The sequence below is a fragment of the Megalops cyprinoides genome, chromosome 2 (genome assembly GCF_013368585.1).
Source record: "Megalops cyprinoides isolate fMegCyp1 chromosome 2, fMegCyp1.pri, whole genome shotgun sequence".
Lineage (NCBI taxonomy): Eukaryota > Metazoa > Chordata > Actinopteri > Elopiformes > Megalopidae > Megalops > Megalops cyprinoides.
In genome coordinates, this window is record NC_050584.1 from 39,370,122 (window position 1) to 39,392,538 (window position 22,417).

Consider the following 22,417-nt stretch of genomic DNA (forward strand, 5'->3'; position numbering starts at 1 on the left):
TAACTGCAGTATTGAAAAGATGGATATCAGTATGACTGTTACCTGATCTACACTCTGACAGGGCTCATATATTATTGAACTGCTGGGGTAAGGTTTGTGCAAAAGGACACTGATTAATTACTGATTTTCCTGTTGTTACATAATTCTGAAGTGTTTGTGGGACATGCTACTGTACTCATAATGTCACTGTTTGAAAATGCTAACACAGATGTTGTAGTGAAGCCAATAGGCCAAGGCAATAGGCCAACAGTGCTGTCTCCTCATATATTGATCTTGACTAAATCAAAGCATAAGAGTTTCATTATGCTTTGACATTTAATTATGTTATTCTGCTTTCCAAGGTTGTTTGCAATAGTGCCAACAAATCAACAGTATGGTCAAAAACAACATGCAAAAGGATATTTACAGCAAGAATACTCAAGTTACAATCAAGTACAGATGGACAAAAGCAATTTGGCACCCAAAAACATGGAGTGTATGCTTAGTCATTTTAGTCACTGCAGTGTATTAATGTGTAAATCACTAGTGCAGAGGATGTGCTGGAGAGTGATCTATGGACACTGACTATAAGTTTTGATGAAGTCAGATACACCATCAATGTATTGTTATCTTCTATGGTTTCAAAAAGACAGGTGATACAGAAGTTGATTTTGAATGGTGGCTGGAAAGTCCACCAACAGCCTCATAAAGTCACACATATGGGTAAGAATTGTGTGAAGCAGTAATGTGTATGTGTGCATGTGTGCAAATACATGCTCTCTACATGCCTTTGTGTCTAAGTGGGTGTTCCCCATAGTTCAGCAGTTCATGTCTTTGTGTCTAAATGGGTGTTCCTTGCAGTTCAGTAGCGTGGTGGGTTTATCCCAGCACAGCACAGTAACTAGGTCAGTGCAAACAGGCACCCCCCACCATGTTAGACGGCACTTCCACTCAATTTCACTGTTTTCCACAGTGACGCAGGGCAGGGTTTCTCTGTGCACTGGCTCCTGTTTCCCCTCTACGGCACAGCCCTGACTGCACACATGCAATGCAACAGAGACAGTAAGCCCAAAGAAGTCCGACTTTTGCCTGACATTTCTTTATTGATGTCAGCACTGGAGTTTGTCATCCCCTTTCAATAACAATCTCTTTGTTTTCCATCTAGCGTATGAATGGTGAATACATACAGTAAATTAGATTTAGACTTCATCATAAATAACACTACCAAAATATTCTGTTCAATGGACATGCTTTTTTCCCTACAGAAACTTGGACATGTATAATTAATCTTTTACCATATGTATTTCTCCAACAGCTCAAATAAAATGTTCACTAAAATTACATGCAATTAATCCTAAAATAGCAAATGAAAGTAATGAATGTAATTCTCCATGCCTTGATTCCCCATGCCATTAATATGTTGGAGTATTATTGCTTTTGCCTCCACGTTGGTTAATTATGCAGAGATAGAAAACAATTAAATATTGACATATAAAGTGCTTTAGTCTTTGCAGTGTTTCAAGGCATTATACAAGGAAGACTCAAATACTAATGGAATAAAAATGGATGGATTTACAACCTCAGGAAGAAGTGTTATAAATGCATTCGATAGAGATGTAGTTCTTTTTTCAGATAGAAGGGTGAACATATGCATGCTGTATTGCCTTTATAGAAGAAGCCCAAAGGTGCTTGCTCATGGGTGATGCAGTCACAATCTGTGTGTGTGTTCAGCAAGACACACATTGAACATCAGTGTTCCACTCAGTCCTCCACACAGAATCAGATGCATTAGATTTTCTTGCTTCTTACCTAAAATCATAGCCCAATACCTTCTGTTCTACACAGCTGTGCAGTATAAATAAGAGAAGGGTCTGTTCGTCAGCCTGGGCTACATAGCTCTGACCACCACCAGAGGTCTTTGTTTCCCCATTTCTACATGCAGTTTTATTCAGAATGTCATTTCTTTGGATGATATAAGTGCACTAAAATTTTAAATAGAGAAATTAGAGCATGCACACTAATGAGTATGCATGTGTTTTGCTATTTCTACAAGAAAACAAGTATATAACCGTCAAACTAACATAGCCTTCACTAACTCAGAAAAGCAGCCAAGTTCTACCAAGTGAGGGACAGACACACGATTCCAATGGTCTCACCATATGTGCCTGCCTCCTCATACCGGATGGACACAGGCACTCCGTACCAGCATGAACTAGAGGGAGAAATATTTAGGACTGCCAAAGGCTGTGTTATTAATATCAATGTTTCTTCTTTTTTTGGACAACCACTTTGGTTAATACTTTTTCATCAAGGCTTTAAAGCACAGTGAGAGTGCCATCAGAATTGATATATTGCAGGTTGTTAAAGTCACAGTGAAGTTCTGTCATACTTATTGTATATAAGTTATTGGGGAACAGGGTGATGAAGTAGAGTCAGCATGGGAAAGGTACATACACAACACCTGGGCAAAAGATAACTTACCGAAAAAGTGAAAGTGAAAGAAGAAGAGAGAGGCATGGACAGAAGTAGAGGAATATAAAGAGGCAGATGTGGAATCATCTGTGTTTGACCTGAAACAGTACAGAGACAGATTGAGACAGACTTGTTCAAGTACTTAGTGTTTTTATAGTGGTGTTTTATAGTGAGTGAACTGCATATGGGAACAGATGAAAAGGAAGAAAAAGGTACAGCAAGGCAAGATTGGCAGAGCGTGTTTGTGTGTGTGTGTGTGTGTGTGTGTGTGTGTGTGTACTGATTGAAGAGGCAGTGGCAATGGGGGATAAAGGTTAAGCAAGAAGAGAAGCAGTCTTAGAATTAGGCCACTAGGGCAGAAAAAAGTGAAGGAACAGCAAAATGGTGGGGTGAAAGAAGAATGGGAGGGGGAGAGATGCTCGGTGTGATATGAAACATGGAAAAAGCCTGTCCCACATTGTTCTTTTTCAACCCAATGCATAATCCTACTTTCTATGAGCTCTCCTCAACTATCTCTCTTAATCTCTCTGTTTAGTCTATGCATGAGTGTGTGTGTCTACGCACTCAGATGTTTTTACCATCTACTGCATGTGTGTACCAATGCTCTAGTGTGTATATCAGTACATTTGTATATGATTGTATGGCTTTGCATGTGTGTCAGTGATTGTGTATCAATTTGTCAATGTCTGTGTGTGTGTGTGTGTGTGTGCGCGTGCATGTGCACATGTGTGAGTGTGTGTGTGTGTGTATGTGTGAGAGAGGGGACGTATCAGTGTCTCAGTGTGAGTTTATCTGTGTATCTGTGTGTCACTGAGCGTATCAGTGAGAGTGTATCAATATGTCAGGATGTCAGTGAAAGTGTGATTTTATCAACATGTCAATATGTCAGTGTGTCTCACTGAAAAAGTGTGTCAGTCCAGTAAGTAGGTCACTCTCACATGACATTTCATGCTGATTCACCAGAGATAAGGAGTCCACATCACCATGGTAGCACCTTCTCTGGTGTCCATCTCTCAGAAGTGTGGTACAGACACATATCATTTTACATTTAAATGTAAGCATGTCTCTGTTTTGAATATGTGTGTGCCTGTGTGGGTACGTGTGTAACTGTGGGTGCTTGTGTGTATGTATGTGTATGTGTACGTGTACGCATGTGTGTAGAAGTGTGCGTGCGCGCTTGTGCATGTGTGTGCGGCACATCCTTGTGTTTACATTGCATATATATTGTTCTCCTAAACAAAGGAAAGAATGACACACAGTCTGTTCCTGTTTTCTGTAGGGCTGTAGGGTTCCAGGAGCAGGTCTGTACTCTGTACCCTGATGGTGTTTTGGGTGAGCAGAGAGCAGCTGCGACTCACTGGAGAGTGTCCCACAGGTTCTGTGATCCCTGGTCTGCTTGCAACGTGTCTTAACAGCACGGCTGTGGTATCAGCTGTGCAGAGAAACAAAGATAACAATAGCTGTATGACCAAACAACCAATAAATATGAATGGGTTCACTGGCTGGTCGTCAGAGCCCATACCGTACTTACCTCTCTCAGATCATCTGATCTACATGTGCTCTCTCCACTCCGCCCACTTTCATCCCTTTCTTCTACTTTGGCTGTTTCACTCCAGACTCCACTCTCATCTTTGCCTTCATTCCTTCAGACTTCCTGGACTGGAATGTCATGCATTGCCTATCATCTCTTGTTCAAATGTCCACTTTTGAACTCCCTGTAGCCAAGAGGATGCATAGGTTTATTATTTTGCCATCTGTTGACAATATTTTCAGAGGGTTACCTGTCTTGGTCTATACGAGCAATTATTTTTATAATACATTAGCTTCTTTGGGGATGAGAATAATGGCCTTTAAATCCTTGGATTACACCAGCAGTGCTACCAGATTTTATGGAGGCAGCCCACAGCAATATCTGTCTGAATTCATTCTGATTTGGCTGGTCTGACTAAAAATCTTGCTCAGATTTACAGCATTTTTCCATAGTGCAATGGTGAAACTCAGCAAACAGCAGTAAACAATGACATAAATAATGCATGAGTCAGCTGTGAAGTAGGGCAGCAGAGCAGTCTGACAACAGGGGGAATGAAGGAGCAGTTCAAACATTTGGTTTGGAGGTGTGACAGAAAAAAAGACGACAAGAAGAAATAGCCTGCCTTCTACCCTTCGTCCTCGACCCTGGTCCTGGAGGGTCACGGCGTCTGCATGCTGAGTTAAGAAACTTGCTCTGCTCTACGCTTTACCTGAATGTTTCTCTCAAAAAGACGATGTCACCTTTTACTGAACAAATAATTTCATTATGCTCCTTTGAAATCACTTTATCAGCTCACTCAAATTTCCATTTAATGTGGAACAACCTGTGCTCAATTTCCTTTTCCCTAATTCACAGCATGTGAGAGCCTGTATTTATTTCATTACATGTTTCACGGTGACTTCAAGCTTTGACTTGAATTGCAGAAAACAGACCTGGTATTAAAAGTCCTGAGTGACGAATGACTTGTCCCAGAGACCAAGTACAGTGCCCGTATTACAGGATGTGGACCACAGATGTCATTCCTGTCATTTTTAATTGCATCCTCACTGTACAAAAATGTCTGTGTCTAAATATTTCACAATTCAGGGAACACTGTGATCTGGAAGCTAATGAGGCTTGGCAACGACGACTCCAGTATTGACCAAATGGCTGTGAATAATACATTTTCAGTCACACATTTATCAACCATGATCACTTTGTTACAGTGAAAATTGTTAGTGGGATAAATATTGCATCTCATTGGACATCCAACCATAGTTCCTGGTTGTAAGATTTTTTTTGGTGATCGGAGTGTGGAACAGACAAGCATGATCAGTCACATATGCAGTAAAACTCACTCCAGACCAGAATTACTCTTAGCCTAACAGATTTTGCATCTAAATGTAGTTATTTAGATGCAAAAGCATCTAAATAACTGTAATACAACCCGCTTCCTCCCCCACACGCAATGTTCTAATTTGTTATTTTCCATCAGTAAATGGGTCAACTCAGCAAATTGATCTCAACACCATGGTGATCTGGATGACATGTACAGCGCAAAGGGAGTTTGGCAGATAATGAGTGTCTGTGCTTGACTGTGGCACACTGACCTATTGGTGTGGGCGCTTGGGAGGGGGGATGTGGGCGGGGTGACTCTAGATTACAGCCCCACAGAGAGGCAGTGGGATTAGTGGGCATTTGGGAGAGAAGAATAAAGAGGGATTAGCAGGGTGAGCAAGGGGAGAGTGTGTGTGGGAGGGATTATTCTACCCAGTGCAGGATCCTGAAATAATCCCCCTGGAATATTACACTTTACCCACTGCAGAGTGAAGGGGGGAACTTGTAAAATGGATACTGCACTCCCATTTCTCTCCACCCTTTTCATCTTTGGTGCTCTTTTAAATATTTCCTTTACCCTTTCCCCAGCCTACTGCTCTGTTTGTGATTTTCTGATGTTCAAATCTTTCCATCCTACCCTCCTTCTCTCTCTCTCTATCTATCTCCTTTCTTTTCAGATGAAAAGCCACTGCCTACGTGCCTCTTAGAGATGGTAAGCTCCGCCTCCCCTCACTCTGTTTTCTCTCCCTCGCTACAGTGCAGTGGCTCAGCGGTTATATAAGATTCAGGGTCAGGAGGTCAGTGACGTTGCCTCTAAATACAGGATAGAGAGAGAGAGAGAGAGAGAGAGAGAGAGAGAGGGGCTCGAGAGAGGGGAGGCAAGGGAACAAGGAAGAATAGAAAATGGAGCAGAATTCAGACAGGAAGAGCAAGGAAAAGAGGCAAGGAAGAGGGAAAAATAATGTGTGTAAATATAAAAAAGCCTGAGGAATAAAAGGCTGATAGGATTGCTGGTAAAAATAGAAAAAGATTTAGTAACATTATACTAAAATAAAGATTGCTGTTGTGACCATTAAATTATTATTTCCGGAGGGAATATTAAAGAGACTGCTGAGTATCCTTCTGAGTGGAGCAGCTCTGAGGATTAAAGGGGCGAGCTGTGTAACTAGAGAGGAGTGAGAAGCAGGACGAGGAAAAGCAGAAAGTGCAGAGAAAAAGGGGTCAGAAAACAAACATAGGAGTGGGAGTGTACCATGAAACAAAAGAAGGCAGGCGACAGAGAACAAAAAGGAAGGAGGCTCAAAATAAACCGGAGGATCTGAGGGAAAAGTAAAGAAGGGTGGAAAAAGAGAGGCAGCGGAAAGGAAACTGGGGGGGGGGGGGGGGGGGGGGGGGGGGGGTGCAGGGAGGGGCGGGTGAACTCTCTGCTTGCTTCAGTGTTGTTCTACTAACCTACTTCCTGTAATCCCTCTTCTCCTCATTTCATAACTATGCCTGTAAAAACATTACATCACAGGTTCCTAGTTTTATCCACACTTGCCACACTGCATTTTCATCAGCATCCCCCACATGGTAATTATTTGCAATGAATATTTAAGCAGAGTATACGGAGGGGAGCACTTCTGCAGTTCTCTCTCTTTTATGTACACACGGTGTGCTGTGGGTTACGAGAAAATAGCATACACTTACACCTATACTTGACCTATTCTTTACTGAAATCCTTTTGTAAATTGGTTGCGCGCTACAAACTAAAAACACAGCATAAGGATGTACAGGGACAATAAATCTAATGTGATGCAAGTGGGAGAGGGGGAAAAAAGCAGAATACATGCAGTTTTTTTGTTTTTGTATGACTGCATAACACATGTTGGGTATGAACACATAATAATAAAAATATTCCTGAGTGTAACCACCACCACCCCACACCCCCCCCCCCCCCCCCCCCACCCCAAAAAAGGTTTAACCTGGATGTATGTGTCCTTTTTCAGGAAAATTAATGACAGCATTAAGTACAGATAATTGTGAGGGGAAAAAATCTGAATAAATTGTTTTATATCTGATGTAAATGAATTTGACTCCATGTCTAGCTGTGTATTTGTAAATACACACGATTCTTTAAAGAAAAAAATGCAAATTTAAAGTACATATTTGTTCATTTGTAATGACACACATATTTTAATATATATTTAAAATGAAAGGCACAGTATTTCAAAATCCATAAAGATATTTTTTGTTTGCATGTGAAAATTTAAATGAATTTGATCAGGCATCCGCCTAAAGTCTATTTTAAAAGCAGATAACTAGTTGCAATATATGTAATATTTATAGACGCCCGACACCTAAGCAATGTATTACAGTCTCATACAACATATCTCATAAGGTATCAATCTCTAATAATTTGAATCTGGTCACAAAGACACGTAGTCTTTTCAGGAACAGGGAGATTGTGATGATGTAACAACCCTTATAAAGCTGGCCTGAAATAAAAGACGCACCTTTGATGTACGGTTTGTCTACATTTGTGCCAAGAGACAACGCAATAGAGACGACATACACAGATATGCAATAATTCCCACGATAATGTTATTATGACACACTGCCACACTTTCCCATTTAAGCCCACGTCTCAGATCCTCCTTAAGCGCGCGGAAGGGTGCGCGCCGCTGCCCGGGGCACGAGGCGGGCCAGTGGAGCGAGATCATGTGAGAGTCCACGCGCCGAAAGTAGGTTACCAAGAGAGAGCGAAAGACAGAGGGAGGCAGAGTCAGGGATAGAGTGGAGACATCGGACTGCCATATTTTTGCAGAGTGCACTACAGTACGCACAGAAGCGAATACAGAAGCGAAAACGGAGAAACAATATTTAAAACTACTGTGTGTGTTTACTGACATTTTTTTAGTTCCACTTACGGTCACAGATCTGAAAACATATGAGGATTTGTTATTTTTATTTTTTTCAATTGCTCCGTTTAGGAGCTATTAAAAATATTTTTCGTATAATCAGTAGCCCGTTTTCTGTTCATGCTTTGGAATTATATGATTCGAAGATAATATATCAGCAACATGAGAGGTAAGTTGGAATATTTATTCAAAGTAGAGATTATTAAAAGTGTTTACAAATACTCGAATCCAGCTAACAATGGCAATGTATTCAAACTGCATTATGCACTCAGATTGTTTCACTTTTTCTATGTAAATGTTTTGAAATTTGTATTTCAAGTGCTTTCACCGACGTAGCAAAACCGGTGGCGAGCACGCAGATAGCCAAAGCATTGACTGCAGGGATTGTTGCGGTTTGCTCTTTGGCGTGAGGTTTGATATCTGTAGATGGCAGTAATGCATGTTGTGCCCGTAAATCTGGCAATGAATAATGTGTAGAAAAATTAAAAAAAAAAAAAAAGAGCACATAACCATGTGCATAGAGACTAATATCATATTTGCATGTCGTCTGAAAACATTTGCATGACATTTACAAAGTATACCTGGGAAATGGAAATAGATGCCAACTGTGCATACTGAACTTGGGCGCTGATTTTTGTGGATTCGCATGCACGAGCTTGGGTAGAACCTGACTCCGTATTTTGATCCAGTTGGTGTAGTTAGCCAGCTCGCTACGGGGTTATGTAAGAGGGGGAGGGGGAGGGGAAGGGGGAGGGGGAGGAGGGAGGGGAATTAAAAATACTGAAATGATTACATAATCTTAATAGTAATTCTGATGGTGGTGACAGTGATAAAAAGTATAGGTGTATGCATATTGATTTAAGATAAATGTGCACTTTTAAAATGCTAACATATTTTCAGAAATCATTCGTTTGTATTAACCAGTCAGAATGTCGGGTTTGATTTGTTTTTTTGCTCTTTATGAGTTTGAAACGCTTGTGATTACAGATAGCGAGTATATTTTAATTTGTGATACGCAAGTGGGAGTTAAATTCGCGTGTTGTTGTTTTCAGTATCCCAGCATGGCCGACAATGTGAGGGAGAAGGAGAGGGAGATGTGGCTGTTCCATTGACCTAGTTCTGTCATTGAGGATTACACAGCATTTAGGGAGGGAGGATGGTTGTGGGCTAGAAGGCGGACTAACGATGACCGTCGTATGTGTATTTAAAAATAAAAACAATAAATCTCAGTATTCTCTACTTTTATATCTGCTGAAAATCTTAATCCGCCAGGAAAAAACGCCCCTCTGAAACTTTGGCAGTGACAAGCGGGCATGTGTATACCCATGCGGCTACGTGTCAAGAACAGCGCCTTCGGTGGCAGGCAGCCTGCGGTCGAATCGAAACTTCAGGTGCGCGTGTTACTGGCGGGTTTAATCGGTCAAGTGCAAGAACGTGCATTTTCAAATAGGCACAATCAAATGGTAGTGAAACACTTAAAATATTAAACCAATTTAAATGTTGCTATCAGTTGTAAGTTGTTAACGCAGCTACTTATGCCCGATTCTTTTTTTATTATTTATTAGGGTAACGTCATCGAAATAACATTTATTTTACATTTATTTATTTAGCAGACGCTTAGTCTTCTTTTGTAGAATGCAAAATGTGACAGAATACAATAGGTTTAGCAACATGACTAAGATTGAGGTGTGCATTATTGAATTTTTTAAAATGTTTTTCTTCATATTTAAGTAGCAGTCATGTTAAAGAGAGTGAGTTGTCATGCAAAGTTGCATGATAGCTGTTCAGCCCTAGCACTGCTTCAGTAGGCCTATGACCCAGGGGCCATTTTGTGTGTGTGGTGCTGTCAGTGCTTGTCTGTCAAGTCTATACTAAGCCACAGCAGGGGGTGCAAGTTATGAGATGAAATGTGAAAAAGCCTGAAAGTGCTTTCTCTGACTGAGATAGGACAGAATCAGTCACACTGAACGTACTTAAAGACACCTATACAAAGAGTAATGGCACTCAGTACAGTCTGTGTACGGTACATTGAACTCCTGACAGTTATCAAGGCCGTTCACAGACAACCTCATCGTCAAGTAGTCCATCAGCGAATGTCAGTGTAAACCCACTGTGCCTTGTAATGCTGTTCAAGCTTTAAAACTGTCCCATGGTGCATCTGTACTGCTGTCTTTCTCAGATGACTGGTCTCCCATCTCTTCATTTACTTCAGTAAAGATGTTTGTGGTGCTTTGGAAGGGCAGAGGACTCTTGCTGAGCAGCCTTTCAAACACCCGTTGCCTGCTTAGTTTTATACGTGGCTATTTTTGTGTTACGGCTTGAGACAGCAGGCGGACAGACAGAGCTCTGAATCCTGGAAAGTCTGGTCGGTCAGGCCACAGACTGGGAGCAGCGTCTGCACCTGCAGCAGTGGTGGCGACAGGCTTGCGTCATATACCTCCGAGTGGCTCTGCCACACTGATGCACAGTCACCGCTCTACAGTTTGCCTTTGGTGAATCACATTTTACAGCAGAAAAATATATTCTGATGCCCCTCTGACCCATTGTACTACATTCTAAACAGATGTCAGATAACAAGCTATATCTTCCAGAGAAAGTGTCTTTAAAATTAGAATATATTTAGTTATCCTCAAAGATGGCAAAGGCTTGTAATTATCTTTAGATTAAATTAAAATAAAATATGAAATTAATCAAATAAGGAAACCCAGTCGGTTTGCTTAGGTGTATAGGGAGTAGTATTGTGATGAAAAGTTGCAGGACTCTGTCCTCTTGCTGTCATTGTTCTCAGCCCACTGCTGTTACCCATCCTCCAAAATGACTTAATACTTCTGTGCTTTTTAAAGAGAGGAGACAAGGTCAAGGGCACAAATAGTGCTGTAGTGTTAGGGTAGTCTGATGGGGGCCAGGCTATGATTAACCACAGAACTATGTGGCAGTCTATTTAAAAGAATTTGCTGTGCTCTACGAATGAAGGAGAATGAGGGCCCAGAGAGGTCTCCTGAGTGGAGACATTTTTGATGATGAAAGTGTAACTCATGCCCAGCAGTTTCTCCTCAACTGTACAGTGTACAGAGTAGAGAATATATGTTGCTCCCGAAGTGTTCACAATGTAGGTTAACTGTAAGTTGTGTTACGCAAGTACAATGTACAGGGTAAACAGGACCTGTGGACATTACCTATTGACCAAGTGAGATAAGAGAACAAAGTCTCAACAGCTGTGGGCTCTATGTTCGGTGGCCAAGGAAACTGCAAGCTTACACAGTGAACTCAACATACTGTCTCACTGACCCAGGCTGACAGATTTGGTGTACTTCTACTTACACCAGCATTCCCTGGCTAACTAACCAAGATATTTTAACTTTCAGGGGCATTTGCTGTACCGTATTTTATTTTCCAACTTAAAGAAAAGAAGTGTGTCCATCATTTGACTTAGTAGGGATTTTCCCATTTTTTTATGGGTAGAAAGGCAATGAGGCCTTGTTTAGCCCGAAGATTTGTGTCGTAGTGGAATGTGCTTGACTTTGGTTTTAATCTTATCTCCCTTTATGTAAAATGTAACTTCAGGCTGAAAAAAAGAGGTGTATATCTTCAGACTAGTGTCCCTTTCCTGGAGCCAAAGACAAGGAGGTACCCAATTTAAGTGAAAAGGTTAAAAATTATTTATTAATTTATGTGGTTTTATAATTATTTATAATTTCTAAATAATTTATTAATTTAATTTAGATTTATTTTAATTAAATCCCCAAAAGAAGGTACTTGGAGAGACTTAAAAGATAGCTAGACATTCACTTGAGAAACTTTTTTTTTTCTTCCTGCTATATTTCATTGCATCTTCAGTTTGTCTGCCACTTTTGATGTAGCTTATGTAATGTGACCAGTATATTGTGGCTTGGTGTGGGTGCATATTGAACAGTTATTCACCTGTTTGTGCACAGGAAGGAGTGTATATTTAAAACCAGAAGTTTAAGTCACGAGTGGTTTATGTAATTCTCACTTGCCCAGGCTCATATGTAAGACTGTTCTTGGTTACTCCTCCTGGAGATGACTGGATTAAAAATAGTTTTATGTGAATGCTTGGAGACAGCTGAAACTGCAGGCAAATACTTGACATATTGCCAAAAGTTTGGAGTCCATGTGAGTAACCATGCACCCTTGTACTGTACCGTAGTGAACCACAGTTTTTATACTGCACTGTAACCACCACATTAATATGATTTTGTATTACATATTTTATTCATTTATTTTTACATGTATTTTTTATGTTGATGTAAATACCTATGCCCTGATTGTACTATTCTGTATGTAAATAGATGCCTTTGCAAAAGTTCTCTCCAAACTGTTCATGTCAGTGGTAACATGGGACAGATATATTTTCTTTAATTTTTCATACAGTATGGTTCCACCTTAAAACCGCTAAAAAACTGAAATCAGATTATTGTTCTTGCTAGGCCACCACCCACATGCCTCCCCCTTGCTCAATGGGAAAGTGTGTCAGTAGGACAGCTCATCCACATAGCCTGACTGTGCTGTGCAGTTGAATGACGCTCAAAATGGCGAGTCAGTGAAAGACTTATGCACCGAGGAGCCAATGAGAGTAGGAGGAGGAGGGAAGGGGGAGGCTCGTCACTGCGTTGCTAGGGTGACCTACCTTGAATGAGAGTGCTCGTGGAATGTGGCCAGACGGCAGTTATATAACACTGAAAGGGTGGGGGTGATGGGGGACTGGCCAGGGTAGAGAAGCAAATACAGACATTCTTTCCATAGCGTGTACATATATATATATGTATGTATTTATTTATTTCTCTGTTTGCTTTTTGTAGGTCAGTAGGGATTCTGAACAATTCAAACTCTCATGTGTTTAGCTCACATTATGAAGAAGCATTTTTCCCATAAGCCAGTGTTTGTGGAAAAAAAAACATGGACACTCCTGTTCTTTCCCAGTGCTGTAACAGGGATCTTTTCAGCAATTACCATGAAACTGATTCTGTTTATTTGTTTCAAGTGACACACTTCTCAGCCCATGGCTGTGCTTGGGTGATTTGTTGGGTGAGAGCTGTTTTCTGATTAGCTGCTAAAGTGTGGTTAATTCTGTGGCTGCAAATGAGTCGTTATGTAACGTCTTGCGTCATAGTGCGTTGCTGTTTTAAAAAATCAGTTAACACAGCCTCCAATCACACTCTGAAAGGACAAGTCATTTAGAGCACTTCTCATTTTATCTATTCTGAGAGTCCCCCATACAGAGATGGTGTTTTGTTTTCTTCTTAGCATTTACTTCCTTCCAGAAGAGGAACCAGGCAGCTGAAACTTCATAACCTGGGGCTCCCAGCTAATGCAATCTACCTGCTATTCTGGGACAGGAGGCACTGCCATTTAGATAATCAGCAGAGAGAAAAGAACAGCTTGTTCTTAAGAGAGAAGTAAAAATGTGCGAGCTTTAACATTTTTTAGTTGCGGTTTTTATTTTTTCAATTTCTGTGAATGTTTGTTTTTTTTTCTTTTTTTCTTTTCTAGTAAAATGAACAATAAATTCATGAATTATTATATACTACAGAACATGCATTTATCAAGAGGTGCATAAAAGGCTGCTGTTGAAAAATGCCCACATAGTACCGCATGTTGCCTTTGCTCTAAAATGGCTTGCTTACATTGGTCACGCATAACCTAAAAGAAGAAACGATAATAATCTGCAGTTGTTATTCTCAGCCTGAGGGTATTGCTTTTGGCTCAGTCCGTCTATCTACATTATTGCCTACACCAGAGGGGCACAGTAAAGATGTCTTACCACTAGAGGTTGAGGTTGACCCAAAGGTTCGAGTGTCCACAGTCTCTGCACATATTGAAGGCTAACTGTGATTACCAAATTTAATATGTTGCTCCTTATGTTCACTATGGAAGGCATGTGTTTTGTTTGTTTTAATAATGAAATATTTTTTCATACATGCTTAGTTGTCAACCGCTGTGCTCATCATGTGTGCTAAAAAGGTTTGCATCTAATACCCACTTGTATTATCTAGGCTGTTGGGAGTGCACATTGTGTATACACTTGGAGGCTAAAATGCTGCTTGTACATACGGTACCATTAGGGGGCAAAATGTAACTTATGGTTTACGCCTAGAGGAACGTGAGTCACCAGCAGCTTTATTGGTGCTGGAGACAAGACATGATGTGATTCAAACAAGTTTTGTATTCTCTGGTCTTTTACTGGTAAAATGGTAAAGAAAGTTAAGTCTATTATGAACGTGGATTAATTGCAGTGGAGTAATTGTTTACTCTGTGTTCATGTGAAAAACAATGTTGAACATGAGTCATGAACTCAGGGACTCTTAACAATGTCCATTGTTATTCCCAAAGGCAAGCTTATACATTGCTGTTTCTGTTGAGCTTCCACCTTCTTGGCCAGCTTTCCCTTGGAGAAGCGATTTTTATCTTAGTTTTATCTTAGTTTGTTATCAGTCTCCCCTGCTTCACTGAACACACCTTTGCATGGAGCTGCTGTTTAAAACAAGGAGCAGGCTTTGGGAAGCACTCTGCATGGCCTGCCTGCCACAGCAGCAGGTCCTCTTGCATGCTGAGTTGTAGCTCTGTGGAATAAATGTCACCAGCCTGGGAGCTGACAGCTTTCCACAGTGCTGGGCTTCACTGACAGCACAGTAGTTCAAAAGCTTTCTCAGTCTTAGTGTTTTTACACAAGCCCCCCCTCCCGTACCATTCAACAGATGCAGTACTTACTGCTGCATTCACAGGATGCTCACATGCTGGCTTGAATACAACTGCAATTACATTTTTTTTTCTAGCCAGATCTCTGAGAAAGTCAAGGTTGAGGAATAACAGGTCAATGAAAGTGAGCACATTGTGGTGACTAAAAGAGAGTGTCATCAGTCTCAATAGGTATTGACAATTACTGACAATTTCATAGGTTGTACTAGACTTAATTACTTTTATAGTATTTCATCTCTTTAATAAGTGAATCAGTCATTGAAAGCTGATATTATGGTAGATCTTTATCGTATCTTAGTATCTCTTTTAATAAGAACATATATATATCAAATATAAATTCATATCTACTGACCATAAAATTTTGTACAAAAAATGTTTTTCAAAAAAATCCTCTTGTCCCCACCCTGTTTTTTGGACATGCATAATATTTTATTTGGCCTAATGCGTTACAGAAAGAGAATGCCACATACTGAAGTCAGAGAGACATTCTTGTGGAGGAAAATGGAGACTTGTCCATACTGTGAAGCTGCTTTCAGCCTTTTCAATAGACATACATAGTAGACTAATGAGTTACATATTATATTTCTTTTTTGTTATTCTTACCTACATCTGAATCAAAGATGTTAAAAAGTTATTGCAAGTTTTAATTATCATCTTTCAAATGTTCAGAAGCAAAGGTCTATTAGCTACTAGGGATGTAAATTTAATGTAAATGATGCAATGACACACATTTCTGTCTGTCGATTAGTTGATGGAAAGAGAATTATCAGTTAAGTATTGGTAATGGAGAATGAAATATGTTCAAGGTAATGAGTGTCATTTTATACCTTTTTGAAGGATTTTGTTTCAGAAAATTACACCAGTCACTTTAATTTACACAGATTGAGAGATTAACAAAAAATAACAACAGAAAACATAAACAAACACAGCCTGCTTGATTCATATATATATTTTTTTCAAAGCGATCGTTGTAGTGCTTCCTGGTGTGCTTTGTAGATTAATGCAAGCTCTGTCATCTTGCTTCATCACAGCATACCCTGCCAGAAAGAACCATTATTTAACATAATAAGGTGTTTATTTTTGAAAACACATTCCAACCTACTGTAACACCACTGTATTTATTTAACGACATTAGCTGTTTACACAGAACAGTGAATAGACCCATTAAAAAGCCAGGTCTTTTTTTTATTAAAGCCTTCATAATTAACATAACATTCATTTGGACATTTGCCCTGTGATTTTTCATAACTCACTAACATTAATGTTAACTAGCTAGCTAGCCAAGTTTTCTGGCTGTCAGGTTAGCTAGTTCCTAACAGTATGTGTACACTGTACACTGTATTTGTAGTTGTAGATGACTTTGCTGTGTCTTTGGCTTGCTGGAGCATTAGATCGTCTGTGGAATGCATAATGACATTTCCTCATAGCAAACTGATAAAACTTAACCAGCTACCTCGCCAATGTGGTTGCATTTTAGCCAACAGAGGTAGCCTTTTGGCTAGATCAATGTGAAACTAGGGAGGGAGCAATCAGTAAACTTGTATAGCTATGTTAGCAAGACTAACTAACATTGCTGCTGCCAGCTAGCATATGTGAAAAAAGAAAAACTTTTTACATATAACTCCGTTTAATGAGCCGTGGTTGCTTATGCACATAAAGTTATTTGCATTCATATTGCTAGCTAGATGCTTTAAACATTTTCAGTATCTCTATTTAGCAAGCTAGAGTTGGACCACAATTTGGACCACACTGCAATGTCCTACTGTATTGTGAACATTTTCTCTGCATTCTTCTTCCCCTGTGGATATATTGATTGGCTTATAATAACTTCAAAGGTATATTATGTTAAACAACCTACCACAGGGGGAAACCGTCTCGAAACAAAATCTTTATGGCCACTCACTTTCTCCTCTTTCCTGTTCCCTTTCCCCACAGCTCAAATTGAGGTGATACCGTGTAAGATTTGTGGGGACAAGTCCTCTGGAATCCACTATGGTGTGATCACCTGTGAAGGCTGCAAGGTAAGCAGTTCTTCATTTCACACCACTTCGGGTGCCATCACTACCTCGGAGCGAACGTCATAGAGTCACTGCCCTTGTGTGTAGGTCTGTCGTAGCCCACACTGTGTTTTTGCCACATACCTGATCCTCTCTCTGTTTGGGTGTGGTGTTGTGTAGGGCTTCTTCCGACGCAGTCAGCAGAACAATGCCATGTACTCCTGCTCCCGGCAGAGGAACTGCTTGATCGACCGCACCAACCGCAACCGCTGCCAGCACTGCCGGCTGCAGAAGTGTCTGGCACTGGGCATGAGCCGTGACGGTGAGTTCAGGGTAACGTTGTCCTCATTTAGTTTGTGTCTACATTCACCTGGAGATAGCAATAGATGGGTATTACATATTAGGAGCCTTTTACTGAAGTCAGCCATAGGAGCGCTCTTAAAGACATAATAAACCTTTTGTCTCACTGGTAACAATTTAGCCCTCATTATGTCTGCACATGATGTCTTCTAATGGTTTGCCTTCATTTTTTGGGCTCTCAATACAGCGGTGAAGTTCGGGCGCATGTCAAAAAAGCAGCGGGACAGCCTCTACGCCGAGGTGCAGAAGCACCAGCAGTCGCAGGAGCTGGCCGGGGGCGGAGCCCGGGAGGAGGGGTGCGAGAACGGGAGCCTCAGCCGAGCCTACAGCAGGGGCTCCAGCGCCGCCCTCAGTGACTTGGATGACATCACCACGCTGCCGGACGGGCTGCTGTTCGACCTGCCGCTCACGCCCGAGGGTGCCAGCGACTACTGCAGCCTGGACCTGCTGGGGGGCAGCGGGGGCAGCAGCTCCTCCTCGCAGAGCTCGCCGGAGCAGAGCAGGCTGGACTTCAACGACGGCGGCCACATCAAACACGAGTACCAGCTGCTGCACGAGCCCGGTCTCTTCACTCACTCGCTCCTCAACACGCTGCCAGAGGGCTGCTCCCTGCTGGAGATAGGTTAGTCTCCATGTGCCTGTTAAGTTTACTTCAGTGATGTGCTCAACTCAATAGTAAAGTAAATAAAAAAAATTATGTCTCTGGGCGCTGAAATGCTAGATGTAAGCAGATAATATGAATGAGCGATGAATGAAATGCCAGTACGCACAAAATGAGAAAACTAAAACTTAATTTCACCTCATTTTGTGTGTGCAGGCGATTCTTTTATTAGTCTCTATGTGCATCTATCTTCAGCTCTCATACACCTTTATTTTGTGTTACTCTGGTTGGTTGGGTTTTGTTAAGAGCTCTTATGAGAATAACCTGTGCCTGGGTATATTGTATGGCCATGTACAGTCCGTCTGTGCTTTTGGCATCCCCGTATTTATTTATTTGTAGTGTGTCTGTAGAGTAAAAATGTGCTCTGCCATGTGATGGCGCTGGTGGGCTCATAGTGACTGTGGTTTCTCCCTTTGTAGAGCGCATCACACAGAGCGTGGTTAAGTCGCATCTGGAGACGAGTCAGTACAGCACTGAGGAGCTCAAGAGGCTCATGTGGACCATGTACACGCCTGAGGAGACCCGCACCTACCAGAGCAAGGTGACCATATTCCGCCATTGCACTGCAGCTCTGCAGAGCGAGGTCACACCGTCAGCAGCAAACGCAATGTTTAGCGTAGGAGAGTTAATTCACCGCGACATGCAACCCATCTCCACTGGATGACAAACTACTTGATTTTTATAATAAGCGCAGCGTTAATAGCACACAGTGTTACGCCTACACTGTCCCAGTGTGTCATAACCTAATGTGGCGTCTCTAACGTTGGCTGCTCCTCCTTGTCTTCCAGTCTGCAGAGGCGATGTGGCAGCAGTGTGCCCTCCACATCACCAATGCCATCCAATACGTGGTGGAGTTCGCCAAGCGCATCACTGGCTTCATGGACCTGTGTCAGAATGACCAGATTATCCTTCTGAAAGCAGGTCAGTATCTAGCACTATCGTAGAGCCAGTCTCTCTCTCTCTCAGACATATCCGCAGTAATATGTGACACTTTACACATAATGCTGTACATGGGGTCTCTGTTACACACAACATGGAGGCCACATTCATACCTAGAGCACACACGTGGCAGGAGAAGTTTTCTACAGAGAACATTTACAAAATACAGGTGCCAGCTATGCTCGGACATGTAGATAGCACACCACTAGATTATAGTCGCCTGTGTATACTATAGAGTTGACAGCCATTCTGAATGGACACAACAGAAAATATTTCTTGTACTGGTTAAAGTGAAATTGTGATTTTGCTAACCTTTGCCCCTTTTGTCTTTCTTTTCACCCACTTTCTTTTTGCTTATGTGCTCCTTTTGTTCATTGCACCCCATGGTCACTATCCATCTCTGGAACCAAAATACGTATAAATTTGCAAAATGCATGTAATGTAAAAATGTAAAAAAAAAATGAACTGTTTGAAATATTTTGGATAAATCATTGGTAATATCTTTATTATGGACTTGTCTACTTGAATTACTGTTGATTTCCAAAATTTCAAATATTTTCTATATGTTGTATTCACTTTGAAAATGTGGAACTGGATTTGTGGATTTGTGTTTGTCTGTGTCCATACATGGTGGAGCACCTGGTCCCCTCTTTCTCTCTCTCTCTCTCTCTCAATCTCTCTCTCTCTCTCTCTCTCTCTCTCTCTCTCTCTCTCTCTCTCTCTCTCTCGTTCTCTCTCTCTTTCTCTCTTGTTCTCTCTCTCTCTCTCTCTCTCTCTCTCTCTCTCTCTCTCACTCTCTCTCTCGTTCTCTCTCTCTTTCTCTCTTGTTCTCTCTCTCTCTCTCTCTCTCTCTCTCTCTCTCTCTCTCTCTCTCTCGTTCTCTCTCTCTCCATCTTTCCCCTCCTCAGGCTGTCTCGACGTCCTGCTAATCCGCATGTGTCGTGCCTACAACCCCGTCAACAACACTCTGCTGTTTGATGGCAAATTTGCCAGCGCCCAGCTTTTCAAAGCACTCGGTGAGACTTTCTTATGAACCACACACTGTAGCCCAGCGAATCACCATTGCCTGAACAGGTTGAGAATAAGGTTATCGGGGCATCGGACAGTGGTAAAATGTGTTTGTGTTGGTGTGTTAAAGAATTGTGATAAAGCCTCTTTGTTGGACTCCAGTTGGGTCATGGGGTGCTCAGTATATTAGAGCATGTGTACACACATGCATTGACATCAGGTGCACATGAATACACAGTCACTACACACAATGTAATGAAATTTCAAATGTTCTCCTACAACAAGGTACTGTAAAATTAAAAGTGGAGCCCAGCATTAGCTTCTTGAGCATCAAGATGAACTGGTGTCAGGCATCGACCCTAACTGTGTTACCTTCCCCTACTTTACAGGTTGTGATGACCTTGTGAGCGCAGTGTATGAGCTGGCCAAGAGTCTGTGTCGCCTGCAGCTCTCTGAGGAGGAGATGGCTCTGTTCAGTGCCGCTGTCCTGCTGTCCCCAGGTCAGTCTTTCTCACACACATGCACATAAACCAATAACATGAGCCACTTCTTCAGTGATACACTGACATTTCAAATATGTGTAGCAACACACTTTTTGTCATTTTGTTTCTAGACCGGCCATGGCTGACAGACACTCAGCAGGTCCAGAAGTTGCAAGAGAGAGTCTATGTGGCATTGCAGCACTGTCTCCATAGGAGTGGCACTACTGAGGAGAAACTGGCCAAGGTACTGTATTGAGCTTTATCAGTCAGCTTTGTTCTCACTTTCTCTAAAGGAGTACGTTTGGTATCAGTATACAGTATGTTGTTATTCATACAGGATATTATCATGTGTAAGTGAGAGTAATAAAATTGAATTGGGTTTTTATGTCATATTATACAGGCATATTTAAGGATGTTTAATTTTCACCCTTCCATACTTTTTCATCATAGATGGTGTCCAAGTTGCCCATGATGAAGTCTATTTGCAAACTCCACATCGACAAGCTGGAGTTTTTCCGCCTGGTCCACCCGGAGACAGCCTACAGTTTCCCCCCACTTTACAGGGAAGTCTTCGGCAGTGAAATCACCTTCCCAGACTCCACTGAGAGCTAAACACAGTCAGAGGAATACAGAGAGGACAGAGAGGACAGAGAGAGAGAGAGAGAGAGAGAGAGAGAGATTGGATGGAGAGACAGAGGAGCAGGAAAACATAAGCAGAAAGCAGCAGCTCAGTGACAATCCTGCACACACTACTCCCAATGCCGACCCTGCCCCCCGTGCAGTAACACAGCAGTGTAACTCCATCCAGGCTGCCCACTAGCTGCTGGGCACTACATGCATGCTACCTTACTTTTAGCAAAACAGAGGTGTTTTCTCAGTTCACTTTTTTGTGAAAGATAGTACCTCCCTAAACGTGAAGAGCTCTGCAGTGGGAGTTTCACTTCTCTTCATTTCTCTTCCCAACTCTCAGAGCTCCCTCCATGTATGTAAACCATGAATGTACCCCACAGATACGCAGCGAAGCCCCAGTTGCAAGTTAGAATGTGCATATAGCTGTGCCCGCATTGTAGTGCAGTGCATCATGTGGCCTGTTTTTCATATATTAACACAGACAACATAAAGTTAATGCCCATGCAGAGCTTTTTAATCCATTTGGCATAATGTTTGAAGGGACCAAGGTCAGCCAGTATTTTTGTATTACATGATACCAGTATCGCATGTAACACAACATGAATCTAACCTTTTTTGATCATTGACCCAATGACTCGCTGCCTTACCTGCCATACATGAGAATTGATACGTCACACTAATGGCACGCACTCACTGGCCCATGTATTTGTACAGGCACTCATACAGATGGTGTTTTTGGAGCTGCTCTATAAGATGCAATGGAAAACCTCAGTCCCACTACCCTTTCCCTTTGCAAATGCCACTTAGAGGAAGAAAACAAGTATTTTGAAATATTCCTTTAATTTATACACACATTTATATATATATATATACATTTATTTAGAGAGAAAATATATAGAGTGAGAGAGGACAGTCTGTGTGTGTGTGTGTGTGTGTGAGTGAGAGAGAGGAAGAGAGAGGTAGAGAGCGAGAGCGAGAGAGAGAGAGAGAGAAAGAATAAGTCAGGGCAGTGTCATTATCCACCAGCCTCCCAATGGCTGCATATTCCAGGAACACTGGAATCCAAAACTGGACTGACAAAAAGAAGCAAAAGGCCGGCAAAACAGAGACAAGCAGCACTTACTGAATGACCCAGAGTCACTCAGCGTATTGTGGACCTTTTCTGTTCTCATGGTTCCTACTGGAGCTGCCCTTCTGAAAGCAGCGAGATCAGGGCTTTGCTGTATGCCCCACAGACAGCTACTGAAGAGTGGAAGCGGTAGTTTAAAGGAGTCATGCAATAGCTATAACATCAAGCTAAACTCCCAAGAGTTTTACAGGAGCTGCTGGAGGATCAGCCCTCATTTGCCACGCAATTGGCAAAAACGACCTGAACTTTGCTGTGGGAACTTTGCTCCACTAGATTGCAGAGGAAGAGGAAGAGG

At 41.6% G+C, this 22,417-nt stretch overlaps 1 protein-coding gene across 1 annotated transcript; it reads left to right on the forward strand.

Moving 5' to 3' along the window:
* The first annotated feature begins 8,271 nt into the window (after positions 1–8,271).
* On the forward strand, positions 8,272–21,005 carry rorca (RAR-related orphan receptor C a). The gene is made up of 10 exons (XM_036521854.1): positions 8,272–8,368; positions 16,852–16,937; positions 17,094–17,235; positions 17,461–17,895; positions 18,354–18,475; positions 18,723–18,855; positions 19,782–19,889; positions 20,271–20,381; positions 20,495–20,607; positions 20,814–21,005. Exons 1-10 carry the CDS (start codon positions 8,362–8,364, stop codon positions 20,973–20,975), a joined length of 1,419 nt encoding a protein of 472 aa, XP_036377747.1. The 5' UTR covers positions 8,272–8,361; the 3' UTR covers positions 20,976–21,005.
* The last annotated feature ends 1,412 nt before the right edge of the window (positions 21,006–22,417 follow it).